The sequence below is a fragment of the Prenolepis imparis genome, unplaced genomic scaffold, assembly GCF_030444845.1.
Source record: "Prenolepis imparis isolate NDT839.2.m4 unplaced genomic scaffold, iyPreImpa1.0 SCAF_1, whole genome shotgun sequence".
Taxonomy (NCBI): domain Eukaryota; kingdom Metazoa; phylum Arthropoda; class Insecta; order Hymenoptera; family Formicidae; genus Prenolepis; species Prenolepis imparis.
The window spans coordinates 17222698-17242556 of record NW_028141159.1 but is presented as its reverse complement, the minus strand read 5'-3'; the positions used below and the strand labels follow the sequence as shown (position 1 = coordinate 17242556).

Below are 19859 nucleotides of genomic sequence, written 5' to 3'. Positions count from 1 at the left end.
TCTTTTATTATTAAATATTAATATATTTTTTAGTGTTTAAATATTTTAATATATTTTTAAATCTTTTATACATACTTTAAATATCTACAGATTTCTCAAAGTTTTATCTAAAGAAATATCGTTTATGAATTCGTTAGAAAATTCGTATCAGTTACGAGAAAATGCATGCTTCTTGAACACTCTGTATAGCAGATGTCACATAGTACTTGATCCTTTTTCGAACAATGTTGATATGCTAACCGAAAACATGTGTTCTTTCTTGATGCGATTTTGAATAAAATGTAATAAAGATTACGCAGCTAAACACTGTTGCATAATCTGCCCTCTTATCATTATCATCATTATTATTATCTGCAAGTTAAAACTTTTATCCTCACAAAGATTTTAAGATAATTAACGTCTCACTCGCTCCTTTACAAAAATAGATCGATGTTTTGACATTGTATTTTACATATCAGCTAATTTCTGTTATGAGACCTGTGTGACGTAATATTGCCATCGAAATCCATGTGCTTATGCAATGCAAATGTCCGTTTATACCAAATGAAGATAAACCGTACGAAAAGGTTTCATCTCATCGATCATTTTGATTTTCACATATATTATAGTGGATAGAGTCTTGAATCAGGCGCACTTTGATTTACGTTGCGGAGTTTTCTAGTTTCTGAGATACGACACTTTAAAATATTGCATTTTTATTCCTGATTATATTCTGCTTTTTGTATTTTGTGCTATTCATGTCTCTTTGTTGACATCTTTTGTTTATGTACGCTACCTGTTTGTATTCAGTATGACTGCTACACTATTGTTAACAGATTCCATCTATTGCTGCAAGTTCTTAAACAGCTTTCGACATATGACACAAGTTTTTGAATCTTGTTAAGGATAAAGAGATAATTTAATAGACTTTTTTATTTATCGGAAAGTTATGGAAGTAAAATACTTGCATACATATATATAGTGTTTATCATTCGCTCCTTTATTCCTTCGTGCAAAGAGAAATTTCTATTTTATTGTTTTACTCTACTGCGAACTAAGTTCTGTTTTTAAAATAAAAATTAGCTTTGAGTTAGATTAGAATTTTTTCGGAGTAAGGATGCAGAGGGAAAATGAAGCCCCTTCTTTGCCCACGTATATATTTTACAGTAAAATAAAACAAAATACATCGTTTTTTCACATATATAAGTTTATTTTTCTCTATATGTAATCTTCGTTTCGAATAAAATATTGCAAACTCATGTGAAATTATGCAATGATAATGCTGTGAGTATTAATATTTTTGAACATGATAAAGATCAAAGTTATTAAAGCTGATAATCGAATTATGTGTATGCATTGTATTTAAAATATATTATTTTTAGGTTACAAAATTTTTAAGTGATATATATTTCAGAAACTAGAAGAGAGAATTTGCAACGTGATTCAAAGTGCACGTGATTCAGAACTCTATCCACTACAATATACGTGAAAATCAAAGTGATCGGTCAGGTGTAATCTTTTCGCAAAGTTTATTGAAATGAGAGAATTCGAATAACGCGTTTCGGCATTTCCGTTTCTCGAGATCCTTTTTAGGACGATTGTCGGCGATTGACTGTCCCTATTTAAAGCGCGAGCATCGCGAATAACAGGAACACCGAGGTCATCTAGCTGTTACGAGTCTGTTTTTGTTTTTCCCTTTTTATTATCCGCGCAGTTTGTCCGTAATTTGATTTTAATTTCAATTCTAATTTTCTCCGTAATATACGGAGTTAATGCAACGGGATTGAATTGCTCTCTGTCACGTTACGGAAATCAATAGATAGCACAGATAAAGGTTCGACGAAGCGTTCTCTTTATGAAAGCTTGCAAAATCTGATTGTTGCTTGCAAAATTATATCAAAGTATTTTCTTTATTTTTAATATTAAAACAAAGAAGCTTATTGCTTTGCGACAATACTGCAATGTAAAAGTCAGATTTAATATCGCGAGAACATTTCGTAATATAAGTGGTACTGGAAAAGAAATAAATGAACAAAAGTATAAAAATAATTTTTTATACTTTAGATCTAATGTCTCTCTCATTTTTCAAGCACAAACTTACAATCTTAATTGTGCACTTTGACGAGCTGTTGACATCTGAAAATCTTGCTAAATACCTATGTTTTGTTTTTTACCAACATGTTTATTGAATATGAAAACAAAGGAAGATATTTAAATTATCATATACGATATATTTTTCCTTTTTTCGAAAGAATAGAGTTTTGTTTTAAGAATAAAGATATAAGCAACGCATTTTAATCAGTTTACGTAAAAATAAGCAAAAGCAAATAATCCGATTAATTCGGAATTTTAAAATAAAAAAGATATCAACGCGCGCGCGCGTGTAAGATTCATTATATAAAAACGTAAAATTTTCTTGGATTATCATGTTTCCATAAAAATAATGATTCAATCGTTTTGAACAATGGAACATAATTCGCGCCTTGGGTCTCTCTAACATTTTCTCTGCCTTTTCCTTAATGATAAAATATGGAGGAGGATTTGATATTCCGAGGATATACATATATGTATATATATTTCGAGTTCAATTTTGATTTGTGCGTGTCAGCCTGCGGAGCCGCGTATCATGATAAAATATGTAGTATAGCCAATATAAGTGGACAAAATGTGAGGGACACCGATATCGCTGAGAAACGGAGGGAGAAAGGTCTCGTCCCGTTGGATTCCCGCCAGGGTTATGGTTTCGAAAATAGGATGGAAACGGAAAGAGAGAGAAAGAAAAAAAAAAAAAAATAACGGGAGAAAAAAGAACGCGAGAAGGGCCATCAAGATTTGATGGGCGCTGAATGACTCGTTAGTGATGACGAGAAGAAAAGGGTCGGGAGTCGGGCGGACGGAGGGCGCGGACGGGTGTTAAATTTTGCTCAGGGTCGACGACGAGGTCTCTGGCAAGCTTTATCGCGGGGTATTTACTCTGCGATCTTTCATGCAACGCCGCGCCACTAATCTCTGTCACATCACCGAATACAAAGATGGTGGAATTGGGACAGCGTGCGAGAGAGCAATGGATGTTTAAAGCTTGAAAAGGCTCTTTTGCTGGAGGAAAAGATAATGAAGACGTCGCTCGCGAAGGTCAAACGAGCGCGTATGATACATATGTGTATATATGTATACATGTAAGAACTTAAGCTACAAGAATGCACGCAAAAATAATGATAAATAGTTTAAATTAAGTAGCTTCTAATTTTATCCCGAAGTAAATAAATATGAATTTTGTAATAAATATAAAAATTATTTATATACAAAAAATCTACTTACATATACATACAGTGAATGTGGAATTTTTTTCGCAAAGGAATTCTTTTATAATTGTCCCAGACGATATATGTTAGGAAGATTATACAAGAAAAAAGATCGTCATCTCTCTCGTTTACGCGATGATTATAGTTCACAATATTTACCTTACCGTGTTATCTTGCTGTTACTCCCAAGTTCTGCGTCACGAGATGAGGACCATCAACGTTTCATCGCGCGGAGGCGGTCGAAAATTACCGGATCATCATCGTGCTCTTCCATTAAATATACGTGACGCTTTTCCGTCCTTTCAGTTGTTGACTTTTCTTCGTCATTGTTTTTCTTTTATCACGGTTCTCTTTACTTACCTCACTTCTTAACGACGCAGCCGAGAGCTTTGTGCGACGCACTTTGCCTGACGCGTTTTATTTCGTACGGAATTAGAGTCGCCCAGACACGATATACGTATCGATTTTCTATCTATAGGGTATAATTTAACCAGCCTTAATTATTGACTCGCCGCGAAGAACCATGCGGGATTTGACTTCTTCCGTCAATTACGAAAGTATATCTATTATCAATATTGATTATAAATAGAGCAAAGCGTGAGCTTTCAAACGATAACAACACACAATAAATGGAAAAGTAAATATCTATTTTATAATGAATATTCCTATTATTCTTAAAGAGAAATCTCTGCCACAATAAAAGAGAGAGAGTGGCATTACCAATTTTATACAAAATTAAGAAAAGGATTGTAAATTTACGGATAACGTAAGAATGAAACAAAGATTCGACTTTTAATACTTTTACATAACTTTAAAAAAAGAATAGACACACACAGAATTATATTAATTATTATCTTCTCAATTTTTGACACGCGATCTGATGCACGAAAATTATTTTTATATTCATATTCGTTTACTAATTAAAATCACTAATCCATTTTATTATTTATTTCGCAATAGACATCTGTTCTTCCAGAGAAGAGAGTGATTAGGATTATGTTGGAACATTGGATAAGGTAGAGAGAATGCTTATTATAATGGCATACAATTTCGTAACAATATATATATAACTCAATATTGATTAATTCTACGCTATTAATAATTTAATACCGTTCACACAAATTGGTGTACAAAGTTCCCAACGAGGGGACACTTCATTTTTAGAAAGGTCCGCGTGCGTCGTTCACGGATCGCATTTAGCTTCCCTCGCGACGGCGGCGGCGCGATTAAATCCAACACCCCTGCTAATGACGATCGGCGTTGTTCACCGAATAAACCCCAGGGCGCAAAGTTACGCCCCATTTCGTCTCCTCTCGCGCCTCATTCTCCGTTTAGAAATCTCTCCGAACAACGACGGCACCGCCGTCCTATCCTGTTTACGCTACTGCCTCCGCAATTTTCTCGAGGAAAACAATCGGGATTTATCTATGCGTTTGAACTTTCCTACGATCAATATTTACGTTCCTTTATCGGATAAACCGAAAAATCATTAGGCCGTTCGATGGATAAAAATACGGGCGGGATATAATTCTACTTTATAGAGATCGGAAATAACATCACAATTCAATTTATATCCCAACAGAGTGCCGTGTTTAAGTTCACCAACGATAAATAACAATAAACAGAAAGAACAAGATTATATTTTTGTTACGAATAATTCCATTATATCCTTAGAGAAATCTTATATATCAGAAAGAAAGCGTGTATGCGTATATGTATGTATTTTATATAAAATGGTTCCTGTTCTCTCTCTTACATGAATATTGCCACGAGAAAGCTTCGCATGCGCAATTAGATCAAAATTATCTTAGCAGAATAATTGAATACTACTATTTAAACACAAAAGATGAAAATACTAAATAAATATAAAAATTTTGTAAAATGTTTTCATCTACGTTTGCAAATGAATAATTAATTCTTCGATTTTTTGCGACTTTAAAATTCCGCGTTCGAATTAATCTTAGAGTAGCATTCGATTTCGGACACAACGGATCGTGAGACGTGCATTGATAAAGTACTACTGCGAGATCTACGTAAACTAATGACGAGTCAATGCTTGGCGGCAGATGGCGAGACCGTTAATGCAACGTAAATGAATTTCGCTGCAGATTGAGTGCATTAATAAGCTTTCAGGGGACTGCGTCGCGCAGTTCGATCGATCGATCGTCGTTTTCCATTATCAGAAGCGCGCGCTTCTTGTCCGTCTCGTGTATTCGCTGTGTCTCGAATTCAACGGATTCCTGCTCTCCGATCCGAGGAACGTCACCGTGCCACGGATGACGGTCCCGGGGATGCTGTTCCATCAATAATTCACTTCGGTTCATCAGTTACGACGAGGACCCGTTTCTGCATGACGCGCTTAATTGAGGACACAATAACATTACTAGACGCTAGCCCCCGAAGTGTCTAAAAGCGGATTTAACGATATTTTACGCCACGCGATTGTTTATTGAAACGAGAATAATGGCTTGCGATAATTAGCTAATGATCGGGACGAGCACAATATACCTTTCTTAAAATTTAGAAGAATTAGAATTTCAAAGAGATTTACGAAGCTTTCTTAGATATATGATTTATTATGATTGTTGCTAAATGAGATTTATTTACCGTCAAAGATCGTCGTCGGAATCGTGAAATCTTTCGTAGGGCGCGATGGATTTCTGAAACGTGTCGTACTTCTTTTCTTCCTTCTTAGTCAACAACGTTCTCCGTTCCAACGTGAGATATATAAGCAATGGGCAGTACGCTATGTTCACGATGCCCACGACTCGCATTACCCATGGGAATCCGATAGCTCTGACCATTTCGCTGCCCACGATGGGACCTTAAAAAAGATTATGTGATTTATATACACGACACATATTCTTTATAATGTTTTGGCTTTAATCGTAAATAGTCCAGCACATGTAAAGGCAGTTTTGCCTTGTGTACTTTATAGCCCTTTTCTCTTTATTTACTTTAGTTTTATAATCAATAACCGTTTTAATTTCACTTTACCTAAGGAGTAAGCTAAACTGACAGCTACTTGTTGAATCGAGTAAACGGGTCCGTAATTGCCATTTCGGTCCACTAAACTGGCCAGCAGTGGCACGAGAGCTGCATCGGCGACGCCGATGCCTAAACCCATTCCCAGATGCGGGAATATCAATTGTGACATTGTGTTGGCTGACGGGATGAGAATGACACTAACGCCGACCACAAACACAGCCAGAATCGCCACTTTGCTGCGTCCATAACGATACGCGATCACGCCGAAGAAGTTGGTTCCGATTAAGTAGCCTACGCTGTCTGGTATAAATACCGTGCCCAGTTGCCATTTCTGCCAGAAAAATTAATTTAAAAATTCTCTTTTTTATGAAAATTTATGAATTCGATGGTGTCAGTTTCGCTTACTAAACTGTTTATTTGGATTTCTAATTTCTCTCATACTTGATTTCAAATCAATGTTAATTAATTTTAATTGTTGTTTAATTAGATTGATTCATCATATTAATGACCGTGATATAAGCAATAATAAAGCATCAGTTACACGCGATGAATTATGATAATCAAACTTGATAAAACTTTTGCTCCATTAATATTTCTTATTTTATAAAATAATAGTTTCTTGTTATACAAACCTTGGGTCTTATGTGGGTCCGAAGCCAAATGGGTAGACAAGGCTCTAGTATCGCCATCGGCGATGTCGAACACCAGATAGCACCGGAGATGATGAGGATATGTGGATTAGATAATAAATGCATCCATGTACTTTGTTGCTCGTTCGGCTGATATATACGGAATAGAAAAGTTTAATTAAATTATTTAACTTTAATAAACATGAAATCATGTGTTTTCACATGAAATATTAAAAATTAATCTATCATTATTTTAAGTCTTTGACATATATCGTAATAGCAATATTATTGACTCGAATTCTTTTTATCAAATGATAAAAATACTATACTCACTTCGGCGGTTGTCTGAATGTCTAACGTCAAGATTTGCAAACCTGTGAAAGTAACATATTCATCATCAACATTTTATTATATTCTCGCGCATGAAGAAATTTTTTTCATACAATTACAATTTCGGAAAATTACTTACAAATTATTACAACGATGAGGCAAGACACTAATAAAAAAGGTGCCATTTTTCCCTCGAGATCATAAAGCACGGAACCGATCGGATAACCCAGGAGCACGCCCAGAGCGATGCTGCCGAGGACAAAACCCATAATCTTAGATCTTTCATCCTCTTTGGAATATTGAGAGGCAACCAGAGACATGCCAGAGACCGCTATGCATGCTGAAGCTATACCTTGAATACTCCGAGCTAAGAACAGTGTTTCGTATGTTTGTCCGAAAGCGAATACTGTAACAACAACGGAGATACAGTAGCGCTGTTTGTGTTAACTTTGCTCCTTTAATTATGTTTTCACATACTAAATTAACGATAGTTTCGTGAACACAGATTCATACAAATTCGTACAAACAACATTAAACGAGAAACTAAAAATAATTACATAATTCGGTAAATTTTTTAATAAAAATATTCACCGTTTTATAAATTGATTAAGATATAATACATTTAAAATTTTAACTTTTATTTTGATAACATCTCTTGAAGCACAATCGAGAAAAGATTGTTCGAAGAAAGACGCTGATGCGTAAAAGTATCGTTCGTAACTTACGTAAAGCAGCCAACAAGAGGCTCAGATTTCCCAGGAAGAGGGGTATGGCGTAGCCCAGGGTGCCGGTGAGGGTGCCCACGGCGGGATTCAAAATTAATTGGACCAGAGCCTTTGAGCTTAATAGTAATCCCACTCGACCGTTCTCGTCTTTCTCGGCGTTCGCAGTCGTGTTCGCATCGAGCGTGCACAGATAATCGGGAATAATCGGCACTGAAACATGTCCGGATTAACAAATTGTTTGGTTCGAGACGTGTCTCTCTTTTATCTTAATTACCAACTACCGTCAACAGGACATTATCCAGGAAGAGACTGAGATAGACTACCGCGATGGTGATCGCGCGACTGTTTCTTAAATCACCCAAACTCATCCTTGATCATCGATCTTGACTGATAAGAGTGAAAATATACCGGAAGCCACTATATTCGCGGAAATCGGAGATCTGTTTCTAGCGAAAATTTACGCGTAACTTGTTAATTCTCGATAATGAGAGAATATCTTGGTATAATGCCAGATAATGTTGTTAAGAGAGATAAAGCGCTAAAGTAAGATATAAATCAAAACTTTGAATTTTTCATGATTTAATAATTAAATTCCGAGTATAGATTTCACGAGAAGAAAAAAATCAAAATATAAATTAAAAAATAAGGTTTCGTTATTCCAGAACTATGCTATTTATAACAGTGTATATTTTTTAGTCTCTTTATTTAAGGTGAATCTCTTTTTCAAACGTTAAAAAAATTCCGTGATTGAGCCTCTCTTTTTCTCTTCTTTTATCGGCCTGATAAGCGCACGTAATTCGAGTAGGTCCCTTCGTATTTCTCTTTTCTTTTTTTTTTTTTTTTCGTCACTTGAAAGACGGCTCTAAACGTGACTGGAAAGCGGACGAGTCTCGTGCGGGCTTTTATAGTCGCTTGAAGCTCGTTCTTGCGCAGAAGCTTTTTCATGGGGGGCAACGCGAAGATTGGTCCGGATGGCGCATCCTTTCACGAACCGATGCACTTTTCGATTTATCTCCATTATGGTGGCTTATCGGTCGTCGCCAGCCGGTCTGATTTTAGCGGTTTTTATGGTGGTCTCATGATGTGGAAATAAACCATGGCGAACGTGGTCGTAAACCGTCGAAGAACGTCGTCAACGAGATCGGCGAAGGGGATCGCTGCGCGCGTTTGATAGAATTTTCGAGAGGGTTACATTTTTTTTTATACATACACATATACGCGATTGCTCTAGATTAAAATTATTTATCATATATATTATTTTATATTTTAGTCATTACAAATTCCTCTTGAAATAAGAATTCTATAAAAGAAAATTTATGTGAATTAGTATTGGTATTGATATTTTATGTATATGACATAATTTATTGATATCCAATTTATTGTTAAAACTTATTGAGACATTGGGGTATAATATATATATTTAAAAAAACTTTTAAAAAAATTAAAAAAAAAAGATAATTCGTCCAAACGGCAAATTGCTCTCTCATACGTCGCACTGCGGTGAACGCAAACTTCATTTTCGCGAGTCGCTTTGTTGTGTGCCCGCTATCTCGCTATCTCGTCATCGATATTCCCGCGGAGCACACATCTGTGCCCTGCTTGCGAAATTACGATCGACCATAATGCAATTTCGGCGTTGAGGTACATGCCAAATTGATTTTGCGCTGCACACGGCGCAGATTTCCGCTCGTGTCTCTCCTCGCTTAATGTAACGAGGAACTTCCGTCGTCGAATTGACCACCGAGCTTGCCAATAATTATCACAGAATTCAATGTTTAGTAAAATTTTAAGTCATTAGAAGAGAAGCCAAGAATGAGTAACAAGAGTTACATCCAAGATTTATATCTTTGTTTAGTCATAACTTTATAATTTTTTGGATTTTTTTGAGTCGATCAATTATTTAAAAAATATCTCTGATTCAGAAATTTACTTATTTATTTTATGAAAAATTTATAAATCTGTATAAATTTTTCATATAGCGCAGCACATCAAGATGAACATTAAATTAAATAAATTATTAAAGGCGAGTAACTCTACTGAGATCTTCGTCCTCTCTTCGATCCCTTTGTTCTTCATTTTCTTCGTCTTCGTTCTCGTTCTCCTCATCGATCCTTTGCTCCCTTATCATATTCGTTGGACTGGCGTATCTCATGGGATAAATTTCGTTGTATATTCTGAGAGTAGGTGAGGAATTATCTCTATCACAAACGGTTTCTGCATTGTTCTTTTCTCCCAGAGCTACCCTCTGAGAACTATAGATCCTTGGCTGCGCATAGATGACATCATTTGATGCTATTTCGAGATTTCTTAGAGGCTGAAAGTTCACAATATTTTCTAAAGTAGTTCTATATATATGTGTATTGAAGTTTGCAGTATGTTTATATATAATTCAATAATTAACATTATATGTGATCGTGTGTAAGCTATTCTTCAATATTTTACGCAGAGAGATTCCGTAATTTTAAAAATGTTATAAGATTTAGAGAAAACAATGTTTTATCTAAATTTTATTTAGCTGTATTTATAAAATACATATCCAATTAAACTAGCGTAATTGAATGATTATTCACCTCGATGCATATTCGCGGCGCGACATGAACATTGATCTCCTTCATTTCCGCCTGAAATCCATGATTACCATATCCAGACATTTCACGGTAATGTGGACTTTCACATCGATCGAGACGTTTCGAGTTAGGATTTAGATTGCCATAATAATCTGAATGTGTTGACATCCGTAAAATTTGATTTTCTCGAACTGGATGAACGTACTCGTAGGAAGAATGTGACTGTAAAGGACGAAAATTCTTTTATTATTTATAAAAAAATTATTTGATATGTTAAATTATTTCGTTACATCATATAATCAATTATAATAAATTAATTCAGTTTCTAATTAAAATAATGATAACCGACAATTCACATAATTAATCGCAATAATACAGAAAGAAATTTTTTCGCCTCATATTAATTGATTATTTTAAGAAATTAATAGAAACGTGCAATGTTCTAACCTGCCTGGTGATTGAATCGGTCGGTAGATTGACAGGATTGAATCTTTGTACGATATCTTTTCTCCTAAATAAATCTGTGATCATATAATACATTTTTGGTATTAAAATACCGAAAATTATGGAGTAAGCCGTGCCAATTATGCCGAAGGAGACAACTGTGTCACGATTCTCTGATTGCATCACCATAAAACAGATCAGCCATATCGTCCATACTACCAGCAGACCGATGGCAGTGCTGAAGAAGCACTTTCCTTCATAATAATTGCGTTGTATTTGGATGATGAAGCAGGAAGCGATGAACAATGAGAGTAATAGGAATATATCATATCCTGGGAACATATTAGGACTTTAATTTCGAGAGATTAATGCTATCACATGATTGATTCTGAATAATTTTAACTAATTAGACTATTGGAATGTGTGTGAAATAAATAAAATATCAAAATATAAGAAGATATACAATATTAAGCTAAATAAAAAAAAAAAAAAAAAATTAAAACATTAAACCAATTAGAATTTCCAAATAAACAGGCAATCTGTACGAGAAATTATTATAACTTTTTGAATAATATCACGACTTATTTATTTATAGAGAGACTCAAGAATTAGATATATTATTATATTTTAAAATCAATCAAAAGCATCAATGTACGTACCCAATAACGCAATAAAAATGGGACTCCTGACAATCACAGCCGAGTTTCTCGTGTTCAAAACGAAATACGTGACAGACGTGGCGACTTGCACACCGAACATGAAGAATGCCATGAGACTGTGCAGGTATCCGTTGATGTGAGCGACGAAAACGTCATTCGCGGATAAGGCCAGGAAGAGTGCTCTCGAGAGCATGATCGAGAACGTAAAGCCGAACGCGAGAGTGGTGTAAAAGATTTTTCGGACGTTCAGATTCTCCGCGCCGAAATAATCGTCCGTCATGCAGAAGGGTAGCGCCGTCAATAGGGTAAATATGTTGGCCAGGACGAGGACGATCGTGAAGGTCGGATTGCCGTCGAAAGTCCCTTCCGTCGCGAAACGACGAACGATGAAGATCACGATGATGCAACACGCAAGCGTGCCGCACACGACGGTGATCAGAAAAATAGGAACGTAAATACTGTTCTTCAGGACATTTCTGCCGATGGCATCTGTTAAAATCAGATTAATCTTCTTGAGCGATACGCGTATATTATTTCTTCAAGAAATTGTACATTATAGAGATGTATATGTGATTTAATTGAATTGCGATAACTACTGCTGTTGAATAGGTTCGCATTATAATTAAATTTTGCACGAAATTAAAAATGACACAATTAAATCAATAAAGATTTTAAAAAATTGTGAAAAGTGTATAGGATCTAATATACATATATGCACAGATAATCTATAATTATAATCGTCGAGATTTTTTTTAACAATAGACTTCATACAAGTAACTAGCGCGCATCATATACATCGTATATGTATATAATTTATATTCCTCTCTTGCTTCCATTTTTCTGCAGCTGAATGAGCAACTTATGAATTATACGGAGTTTTAAAAAATTCATATATTATTCATATTTATATTATTTTTACCTTTCGTAATGACCTTTCGTTCCTCGGTGCGTTTCTGGAAATTCGTGCAGTTCTCACAATTCTCAATGAGATTCTCTAGACAAAGTCCCGGCATTCCGGATGTCAGGTTCGCAGGAAGTACGCGCATCTCGGATATCTCGATCTCGTAGAGAGCGACGTCGTCGAGTTCGTGCTGCGTCTTCATGGCGACCGCGTATCTCACCGAGTGCGAGCTCGGTTGCATGCGTAAAATCTTATAGACATCGGAATCGCGTATTTTCCGCTGCGATTGCGGACGAAATAGCGTCATAGTGCAGTTTTCTTCGTGGTTCTTGTCATTATCATCGTCAGTAGGGCATCCTCTTTTCTGAACTTCCTGGAAAACTTCCGCTAGTTCAATGATGGCCTTGCCGATGCCCAGGAGATATGGCGAGTCGTTCATAGAGTCTCCGGTCTTCTCTAGGAATTCGTTTACGCTTGAGAATTTATCGAGATCGAAGCGAGATGTTTTCGGTTTGATGACGTACGATCCAGGTGGTATAAGATCTGAAAGGTTTAAGAGACGTTGTCGACTCTTTTAGATTGATATTTATCATATTCAAATTTTAATTTTAATATTCAGATTTTCATCGTTCGAATTGGTGTAGGATTAATTTTTATCAAATATAAAATAAAAGATATTTTCTAGAGCGAAAAGATCTGTATAAAGCATAGATTTTTTCCTGGTATACATTTGTTAAAAGTTCCTTAAATTCATCTAAGTTCAAATTTGCGTAAGTTAATCTATTTAATGGCTTCAACAACATCGGTTGACTCTATAATTATAGGTTAATCGTCTTGTTGTCTCAACTTAGCTGTAATTATGGACAGAAATAAAGGGTCGTACAAACTAAGGCTAAGAAGTTAAGCGACATCGGTGAGAAACTGCCCTCTTAACTCCCAACTACTACGGTTAAACTTGAGTAACGTAACTATTGTTACGAACCCCCGATCTCCGATTCCGACATTTAAACTTGTAATTCAGGCAATGGTCGACTTCTCCGTTTACAGAAAATAAATAGCCACTCTCGTAGAATTATAGAGATGTCGGAAAAATAAAATTTTCGAATAAAATAAGGAAAGAGAGATATTTTTTTCTCTTACCTTTTATAAAATAGCCGCGCAGGGATCAAACTGTTTCGTGTTTGCAATATCTCTATCGTCTCGTCTGTCGATACGTAAAATTACTTGCCATCAATATCCGAGTTATCGAGCGGCAGTAGGAGCCACGTTTTCCTTTTGATATCCTTCGAGTCCTCGCTCTCTCCCATCAGCCATCGTTGTATGTCATCTCTCTCGCCGATCGCTACTATCACCGCTTCCGCGACACTCTCGTTCCTGTCATCGTCGACGCGTTTGTCATGTCGCTTCACGCACACACCAACATCTCTGGTGACTTCCAGGAAACGCTCGAGAACTGAACTTACGTTGGCGTGGACCAGATCGATGACCTCGTACTCGGTGCTCAGATAGTGCGCCAAGATGTCGATCGTGGGCATCGTGAAATTTTGTTCCCCGTAAGCGACGATCGGCAGATCATTATAACCGTGAAAAAAATTCACCATAGAACTGTATTGGGACGGCACCAGTACACCCATTTCATAGTTTGATGCACAATTTTGCTCAAGTATTATTCTCAAGATTTGTTTGAACACTATAATCTTGTCGTGACACGTATCGAGTACTCTTACCCCTGCGTAAAGAGATAATGTATTTATTTATGAGAACTTACAGATGTGTCTTGACAAAAATTACCTTAACTCTAAAAAGAATCTACAAATATACCATAATTTATATCTTGACATATAATATTGAAATTATTTTATAACGCAATATTAGTATATTTATTTAATTTCAATTTTACTTATACTAGAAGGCTCTGAATATTGAATATTACAAGTAAAGGGTAATGGGCTAATTAAGAAGGTACGATAAACAGTCTGCAAATGATTCTTTCTTGTTAAAATATTATTTATTTAATCGAAAAATAAAAAGAATAATTTGTGCACTGCCATTCTTCGGTTTTATGTTAAAAAAAATGATATCTTTTAGAAAATAATATAAAGTTTGTTTAAACTCTATTATTTTTTCACAGAAATTAGTTGATTAAAGTCTTAATTTGCTAATTAAATTTAAAAATAATAATATATTAAAAAATTAAAATAATAATATGTTGTAAATAATATGTTATAATATCTTATTCTCCGATTCATAATTTTTGACAGAAATCAGCTGATAACTGTCAAAAATATTAATCGAGTTAAAGTATTATAACATATTATTTAAAACATATTATTATTTTAATTTTTGATAACATATTATTATTTAAAAAATTAATTAGCAAATTAACGCTTTAATCGACTGATTTCTGTCAAAAAATATTAATAAAGCGAAAATTTGCTAATTAAATATTCTAGCTTACATATTTATATTTATATTTGTGTATGTTATTATGCGAAATAATAAGATTATTCTAATATATGTATGTATTTTATTTGTTACAGGTAGCATTGCGATACACAGTGCGATTCACTCGTCGTGTCAAGAATGCTGATAATATTGTAAATAATATGTTATAATGATCTATCTGCGATTAACTGCACTGCCAGTTACGGCACGCGCAACACGCCAAGGTCGCAAAGTCGGAGTTGTTCGGACTGCCGAGCCGAGTCGAGCCGAGTCGAGCCGAGCCGAGCCGAGCCGAGCCGAGCCGAGCTCCGAGGTCGCACGTACGACGTACGCCGCGACCCCCGCCATTACGACTTTGCTGCCTTAGCGTGCTGCTCGTCCCGTAACTGGCACAAGTCTGTCTGTTTCTAGGTGCATTTTCGGTTGTTCGCGATGAACGTTTATGTGCTCATCGCCGGTCCGCGACAGTACGAGTGTGAGTTTAGTGTTTTTGCGTACTTAATTATCGTACAAATCCGATCGCGTCGCGAAATCGTGTACCGACATCGCACGGGCGAGTCCGTTATGCGACGCGACGCCATTTCATGAGCGAGTCTACTATGTACACGGGCGGATCGAATTACCGTTGCGCTTTCGACGCGAATTTCCCGAGTTTTTCGTTGTCGATCCGATTTCTACGTCGTTGAATTGTGATATAGAAAACATAGTGAAATGTAGTGTCCATTTCTTGGAATATCGGCGACTCCTGAGTGCGTCGTGAAGTAGTCGCCGCATCATCGTCGTTCAATGAGGCCTTCCGATAAGTGGGTCTTGAAAAAACCGGCGACGTGAAAACAGAGCATCGGTTTTATTCGCGCGCGAATAAGCTCTCGCGATTCTCGCGTTTTACCGAAACGCGTCGAAATGTGATATCTAAAATCCGGGCGTCGTCGCCGTGCGTCGCGAACGAAAAATATTACGCGAGTGCAAGTGTTTGGAGTGAGTGGAAATATTCATAAAGGAACGGTGCGGAGAGAGAGAGAGAGAGAGAGAGAGAGAGAGAGAGATCGGAGACCTGGCGAGGCATCGGGCAACGGCGGAGCAACGATTGGGTAAATATAATTTATAATTTATTTAACTTTTCATTTGTTATTTGTGAGATTATCTATTTATCTTCGCGATAATGATTCAAATTTTACATTGTTGTATAATAATGAATATAAAATATCCTAGATTTTATATTTTGAAATACTTAGAATATTTAATAATAAATAATTTTCAATAATTTAATAATAATAAATATTTGTATATGTATAAAATACAATTTCTACATTGTATTATATTTAAGAGATATGTAGATATAATTATTTATGTAACGCGTATTTAGATTCTTTTACTATTAAATATTTTAATTAAAATATTTAATAGTAAAAGAATCTAAATAGTAAAAATAAATAGTAAAATATTTTAATTTAAATATTTTTTATAATTATTTCTATCTTTTTCTTTATAAAAAATATTTCTTTCCAAATTATATAGTTTTTTAATATCTTAAAGTAAATAACAAAGTTAACTATGCGCATAATCATTTTTTGAAACATTAAAATTAATATTTAAATTTTCAAATTAATTTTAATATTTCAAAAAATGATTTGAAATATTATAAATGATTTAAATATTTTAATAATTGTTTTATATAATATTTATACGTTTATTTTACAGATTAACATTGTCTACAATTCCGCACATCAAATTGGTGAGTTGAATTATTTTAAAAAATTGTAAGGTAATGTATTTGTGAAAATTATATCAAACATTTTAATACATATATATAAGATAAAAGTATTAGGAATAAACCTTTTTTCTCTGATAATTATAATATAATTTGCAATAACAGATGTATCGATAAAATTCTTTTTATTCTTATTTTAATTCTTGCACATTATTTGATATCTAAATTTACCTTTTTTTATTTTTATACTTATTACACATTAAAACAATTAAAGTCTCAAATTAATCGTAATATTATATATAAATATATATTATATGTATATTTCACAAATTCATTATCTTGAAATAAATGAATTAGATAAATTATTGTATATATGTATTTAATTTTCGAATGTGTATATCATAATAGAAATTTTTTCAACGTGCATATGTTATAAACATAAAAAATAAGAAATGTTTAATAGCTATTTTATAACACATTTCAATTAATTTAATAGAACGCGCATTAATAATTAAAGATTTTATCATATCTATTTTTATATGCAATAATCTTTGTTATTGCATGATACAGTTATAATAATTATTATGAGTAATATACATAATATAATATTTACGAGCTAATATACGTACACTAATGCAAAATAATTTAGTTTACTTACCCAACTTTGTATCCGGTACATAATCATATTTGTTTAAAGTTCGCACCACATCTAGTGCCGTCGAGATTTGCTGGAGACCCTTGGATGATGATATATTGCAATATTGTCCGCAATTGACGTCTACGAATACTGATAAAATGTCGATAATTGTAATTAGAAAATATCATGCAAGTTTTCTTTTCAATCATTCTTGTTGATTAAAATAAAATAAAGTTTTGAAATAAAATTCTTTGAGTTATAACACATAAATACAGTTTGAATTTACAGAGTGAGATTTATATGAATTTATCAAGAAAATAATTTTAATTTGATTGTGCAAATAATCGAGGTTATTTAAAATTCTATTTAAATACACCATTTAAAAATTATATAAATTATACAAATGCTGCAAATAGAAAATTAATTTCATTGTAAATATAAATTATGCATAATAATTTGTAGATTCTGATCAAATTGATTGGAATCTTATTAATTAACGACTTACCAGTTAAAATAGCATCACCCATGGTCTCCAGTAACGTATTATTTTCAGAGCATAGAATTTGCTCGCTTTTGTTCAAAGTTAACAAAACGATATTCAACAAGAGTGAAATTTTTACCATTATATTATTCGCCATTATTTAATTTATTTTTAAAATATAATTAAATAATTCATATATAAACTTCGACAAGTAGAGTATGTGTACTCGACATTTTTTGCTTCTTTTTTCTTTACACATATTATTATTATTATTAGTCACTATTATCTTGGCATTATTATATTAGTTTAAATTTCATCTTTATCTTATGCGATCTAGATAAAGAGCGCAGTTAATATCGTCTTAAAAATTATCTGATTTATTAAACGATTCTTTAATGAATTTAAAGACTCGATCGTTTTATTATACATATCTCTTGTTAGATCTCATCTTGAATATGCCTGTGTCTTTTTTTTTTATTCTAAGTATGTTAAACAGATTGAATCTGTGCAGTATAGGTTTTTAAAATGGATTTCCTTTAAAATGGGGTTCTTCATGAGCAAGGTTCTTTCTGACCATGATTATTCGCGTCTGATGCACTCTCTTAAATTGCTTTCTTTGAAAAATCGTTTTGACATGTATTTGACCGTGTATCTTTCTTTATAACATTATTAATGGAAATATTAATTGCTCGGCTCTCTCTACTTGCTTAACTCAACTTTAATGCCTGTTCTAGGACAATGCGGTCCGTTCGCTTTTCTGTACAAAATATTATATAGGCCACAAATCTGTTACATATATTGATAGGATAATAAGAATTTATGATTATATGCCTGCCAAATTGCTCTATACATGTGCGATTTTTTCACGCCTGCTGCATCTGTTTTCAGATGATTTGCTCAATTAGTGATTTCGCGATACTACTTAATTTAATTGTATTATCGAAGTTTTTCCGTTTATACTAATAAATAAATTAATAATTTTCGGTCTATAAGATTTCTAAAAAAAAAGAGATCAATATTAATTTTGTTATTTGTTAATTTTATTTTGTCATGAATTTTTTTATTATTCTTTATATATATATTTTTTAATAACGTTATTCGTAACTTCTGTAATTAACTATAACGATATAGGTATCCAGAGTAATCGTGATTCTGGATGACGTCATGTTAGGGCGCAAAACATTGTTTAGCGCACGCAGAGCATCCTTCACGAAAGTCTCGTCCGCTCTCCCGGTCATTAATTTCGTTGGCATTTATTAAATCGCGTGACAAGCACCACTTCGGTGTTTAACTCTGCTGTTCCAATTTTTACGATTTTACGGCGAACGTCAAGGCCTATCTCGCTCTCGGTGATGTACTTTAAAGCTCGAGAAGTCTTATTATCGATCTTCCTTCGGAGAAAATTTTGTCGCTCGGAAAAATTCTACTTTCCGCTAACGCGATCTTCTTGTGGAGACTCTTGGGACTGATTATCCTTCGAACGACGCCATTGAAAAGTTTTTTAAAAAGTTTTTATGTTTCGAACAATTTTACCACTCGAATACGTGTTTGGTAAAAATTCTAGACTTTCTTTTGTCGAAAAATACTTCCTTGAACAATTTTGATCTTCGGGTAAAGGTTGTTGCGCACTCTCTTTTTTTTCCGCGATAGGGGATAAAAGTCGCCGCGATACTACGATGCGATATGCGACGCGAAGTCGACGGAAGCCGTACTCTTGTCGGGTCATCTCCATATTTTTTTAAACGAATTACGATCGGTCACGTTGCCGTTGAACGCGAAGTATAATTGACAGTCGGCTTCTTTTGAGAATTTGGCCAACATTAGGCTTTATTATCATCCAAAAATTCATAATAAGACTAAACTATAATTTTCTTGTTATTTACGTGAATCTAATTATTATTATCAGACTATCTGTTATAATATATAATAATAATTATTTTAGTACTTAAATGTGCAATTTATTTATTTGCTCTACGATAGTTTGATAGTCAAAACATTATTTACGTAATGTAGCTTGTGGCGTTTTGTATTTTAATTTTATTTTTGACTTTTCGAACTTCG

The 19859-nt window shown here is 34.1% G+C and overlaps 4 protein-coding genes across 4 annotated transcripts in view; 2 read left to right on the top strand and 2 right to left on the bottom strand.

The window, feature by feature from the left end:
- Nucleotides 1–15521, top strand: part of LOC145933735 (uncharacterized) — a 31455-nt gene extending 15934 nt beyond the window's left edge. Inside the window, exon 3 of the mRNA XM_083033724.1 lies at nucleotides 15065–15521. Within this exon, the coding sequence (XP_082889850.1) occupies nucleotides 15065–15139 (75 nt within the window). The 3' untranslated portion in view covers nucleotides 15140–15521. The remainder of the gene's footprint in view (nucleotides 1–15064) is intronic.
- Nucleotides 4341–9079, bottom strand: LOC145933731 (synaptic vesicular amine transporter). Its single transcript, XM_083033712.1, has 8 exons — nucleotides 8228–9079; nucleotides 7954–8163; nucleotides 7368–7634; nucleotides 7232–7272; nucleotides 6902–7048; nucleotides 6279–6600; nucleotides 5889–6105; nucleotides 4341–5639 (listed from the first exon to the last, which is right to left on the bottom strand). Exons 1-7 carry the CDS (start codon nucleotides 8319–8321, stop codon nucleotides 5891–5893), a joined length of 1296 nt encoding a protein of 431 aa, XP_082889838.1. The 5' UTR covers nucleotides 8322–9079; the 3' UTR covers nucleotides 4341–5639; nucleotides 5889–5890.
- Boss (G protein coupled receptor bride of sevenless) lies at nucleotides 9314–19634 on the bottom strand. The gene is made up of 8 exons (XM_083033642.1): nucleotides 17823–19634; nucleotides 17339–17467; nucleotides 13753–14253; nucleotides 12543–13067; nucleotides 11624–12112; nucleotides 10968–11296; nucleotides 10524–10742; nucleotides 9314–10267 (listed from the first exon to the last, which is right to left on the bottom strand). Exons 1-8 carry the CDS (start codon nucleotides 17953–17955, stop codon nucleotides 9971–9973), a joined length of 2622 nt encoding a protein of 873 aa, XP_082889768.1. The 5' UTR covers nucleotides 17956–19634; the 3' UTR covers nucleotides 9314–9970.
- Nucleotides 15599–19859, top strand: part of Gprk2 (G protein-coupled receptor kinase 2) — a 48609-nt gene continuing 44348 nt past the window's right edge. The window contains exons 1-2 of the mRNA XM_083033659.1: nucleotides 15599–16060; nucleotides 16671–16704. The gene's annotated coding sequence lies outside the window, so the exon portion shown is untranslated. The remainder of the gene's footprint in view (nucleotides 16061–16670; nucleotides 16705–19859) is intronic.

What these genes read in the sequence shown, in the direction of transcription:
- Boss (XM_083033642.1), bottom strand. Translation starts at nt 17,955, where the DNA reads ATGGCGAATAATATAATGGTAAAAATTTCACTCTTGTTGAATATCGTT. An exon ending in ACGAAAGGTCATTACGAAAG is followed by an intron (nt 12,113 to 12,542) that starts GTAAAAATAATA and finishes TGATTTTAACAG; the next exon opens with ATGCCATCGGCAGAAATGTC. An exon ending in CATTTTTATTGCGTTATTGG is followed by an intron (nt 11,297 to 11,623) that starts GTACGTACATTG and finishes ATATGTTCCCAG; the next exon opens with GATATGATATATTCCTATTA.
- LOC145933731 (XM_083033712.1), bottom strand. Translation starts at nt 8,321, where the DNA reads ATGAGTTTGGGTGATTTAAGAAACAGTCGCGCGATCACCATCGCGGTA. An exon ending in ACATTCAGACAACCGCCGAA is followed by an intron (nt 7,049 to 7,231) that starts GTGAGTATAGTA and finishes CGTATATATCAG; the next exon opens with CCGAACGAGCAACAAAGTAC. An exon ending in GGACCCACATAAGACCCAAG is followed by an intron (nt 6,601 to 6,901) that starts GTTTGTATAACA and finishes TTTTTCTGGCAG; the next exon opens with AAATGGCAACTGGGCACGGT.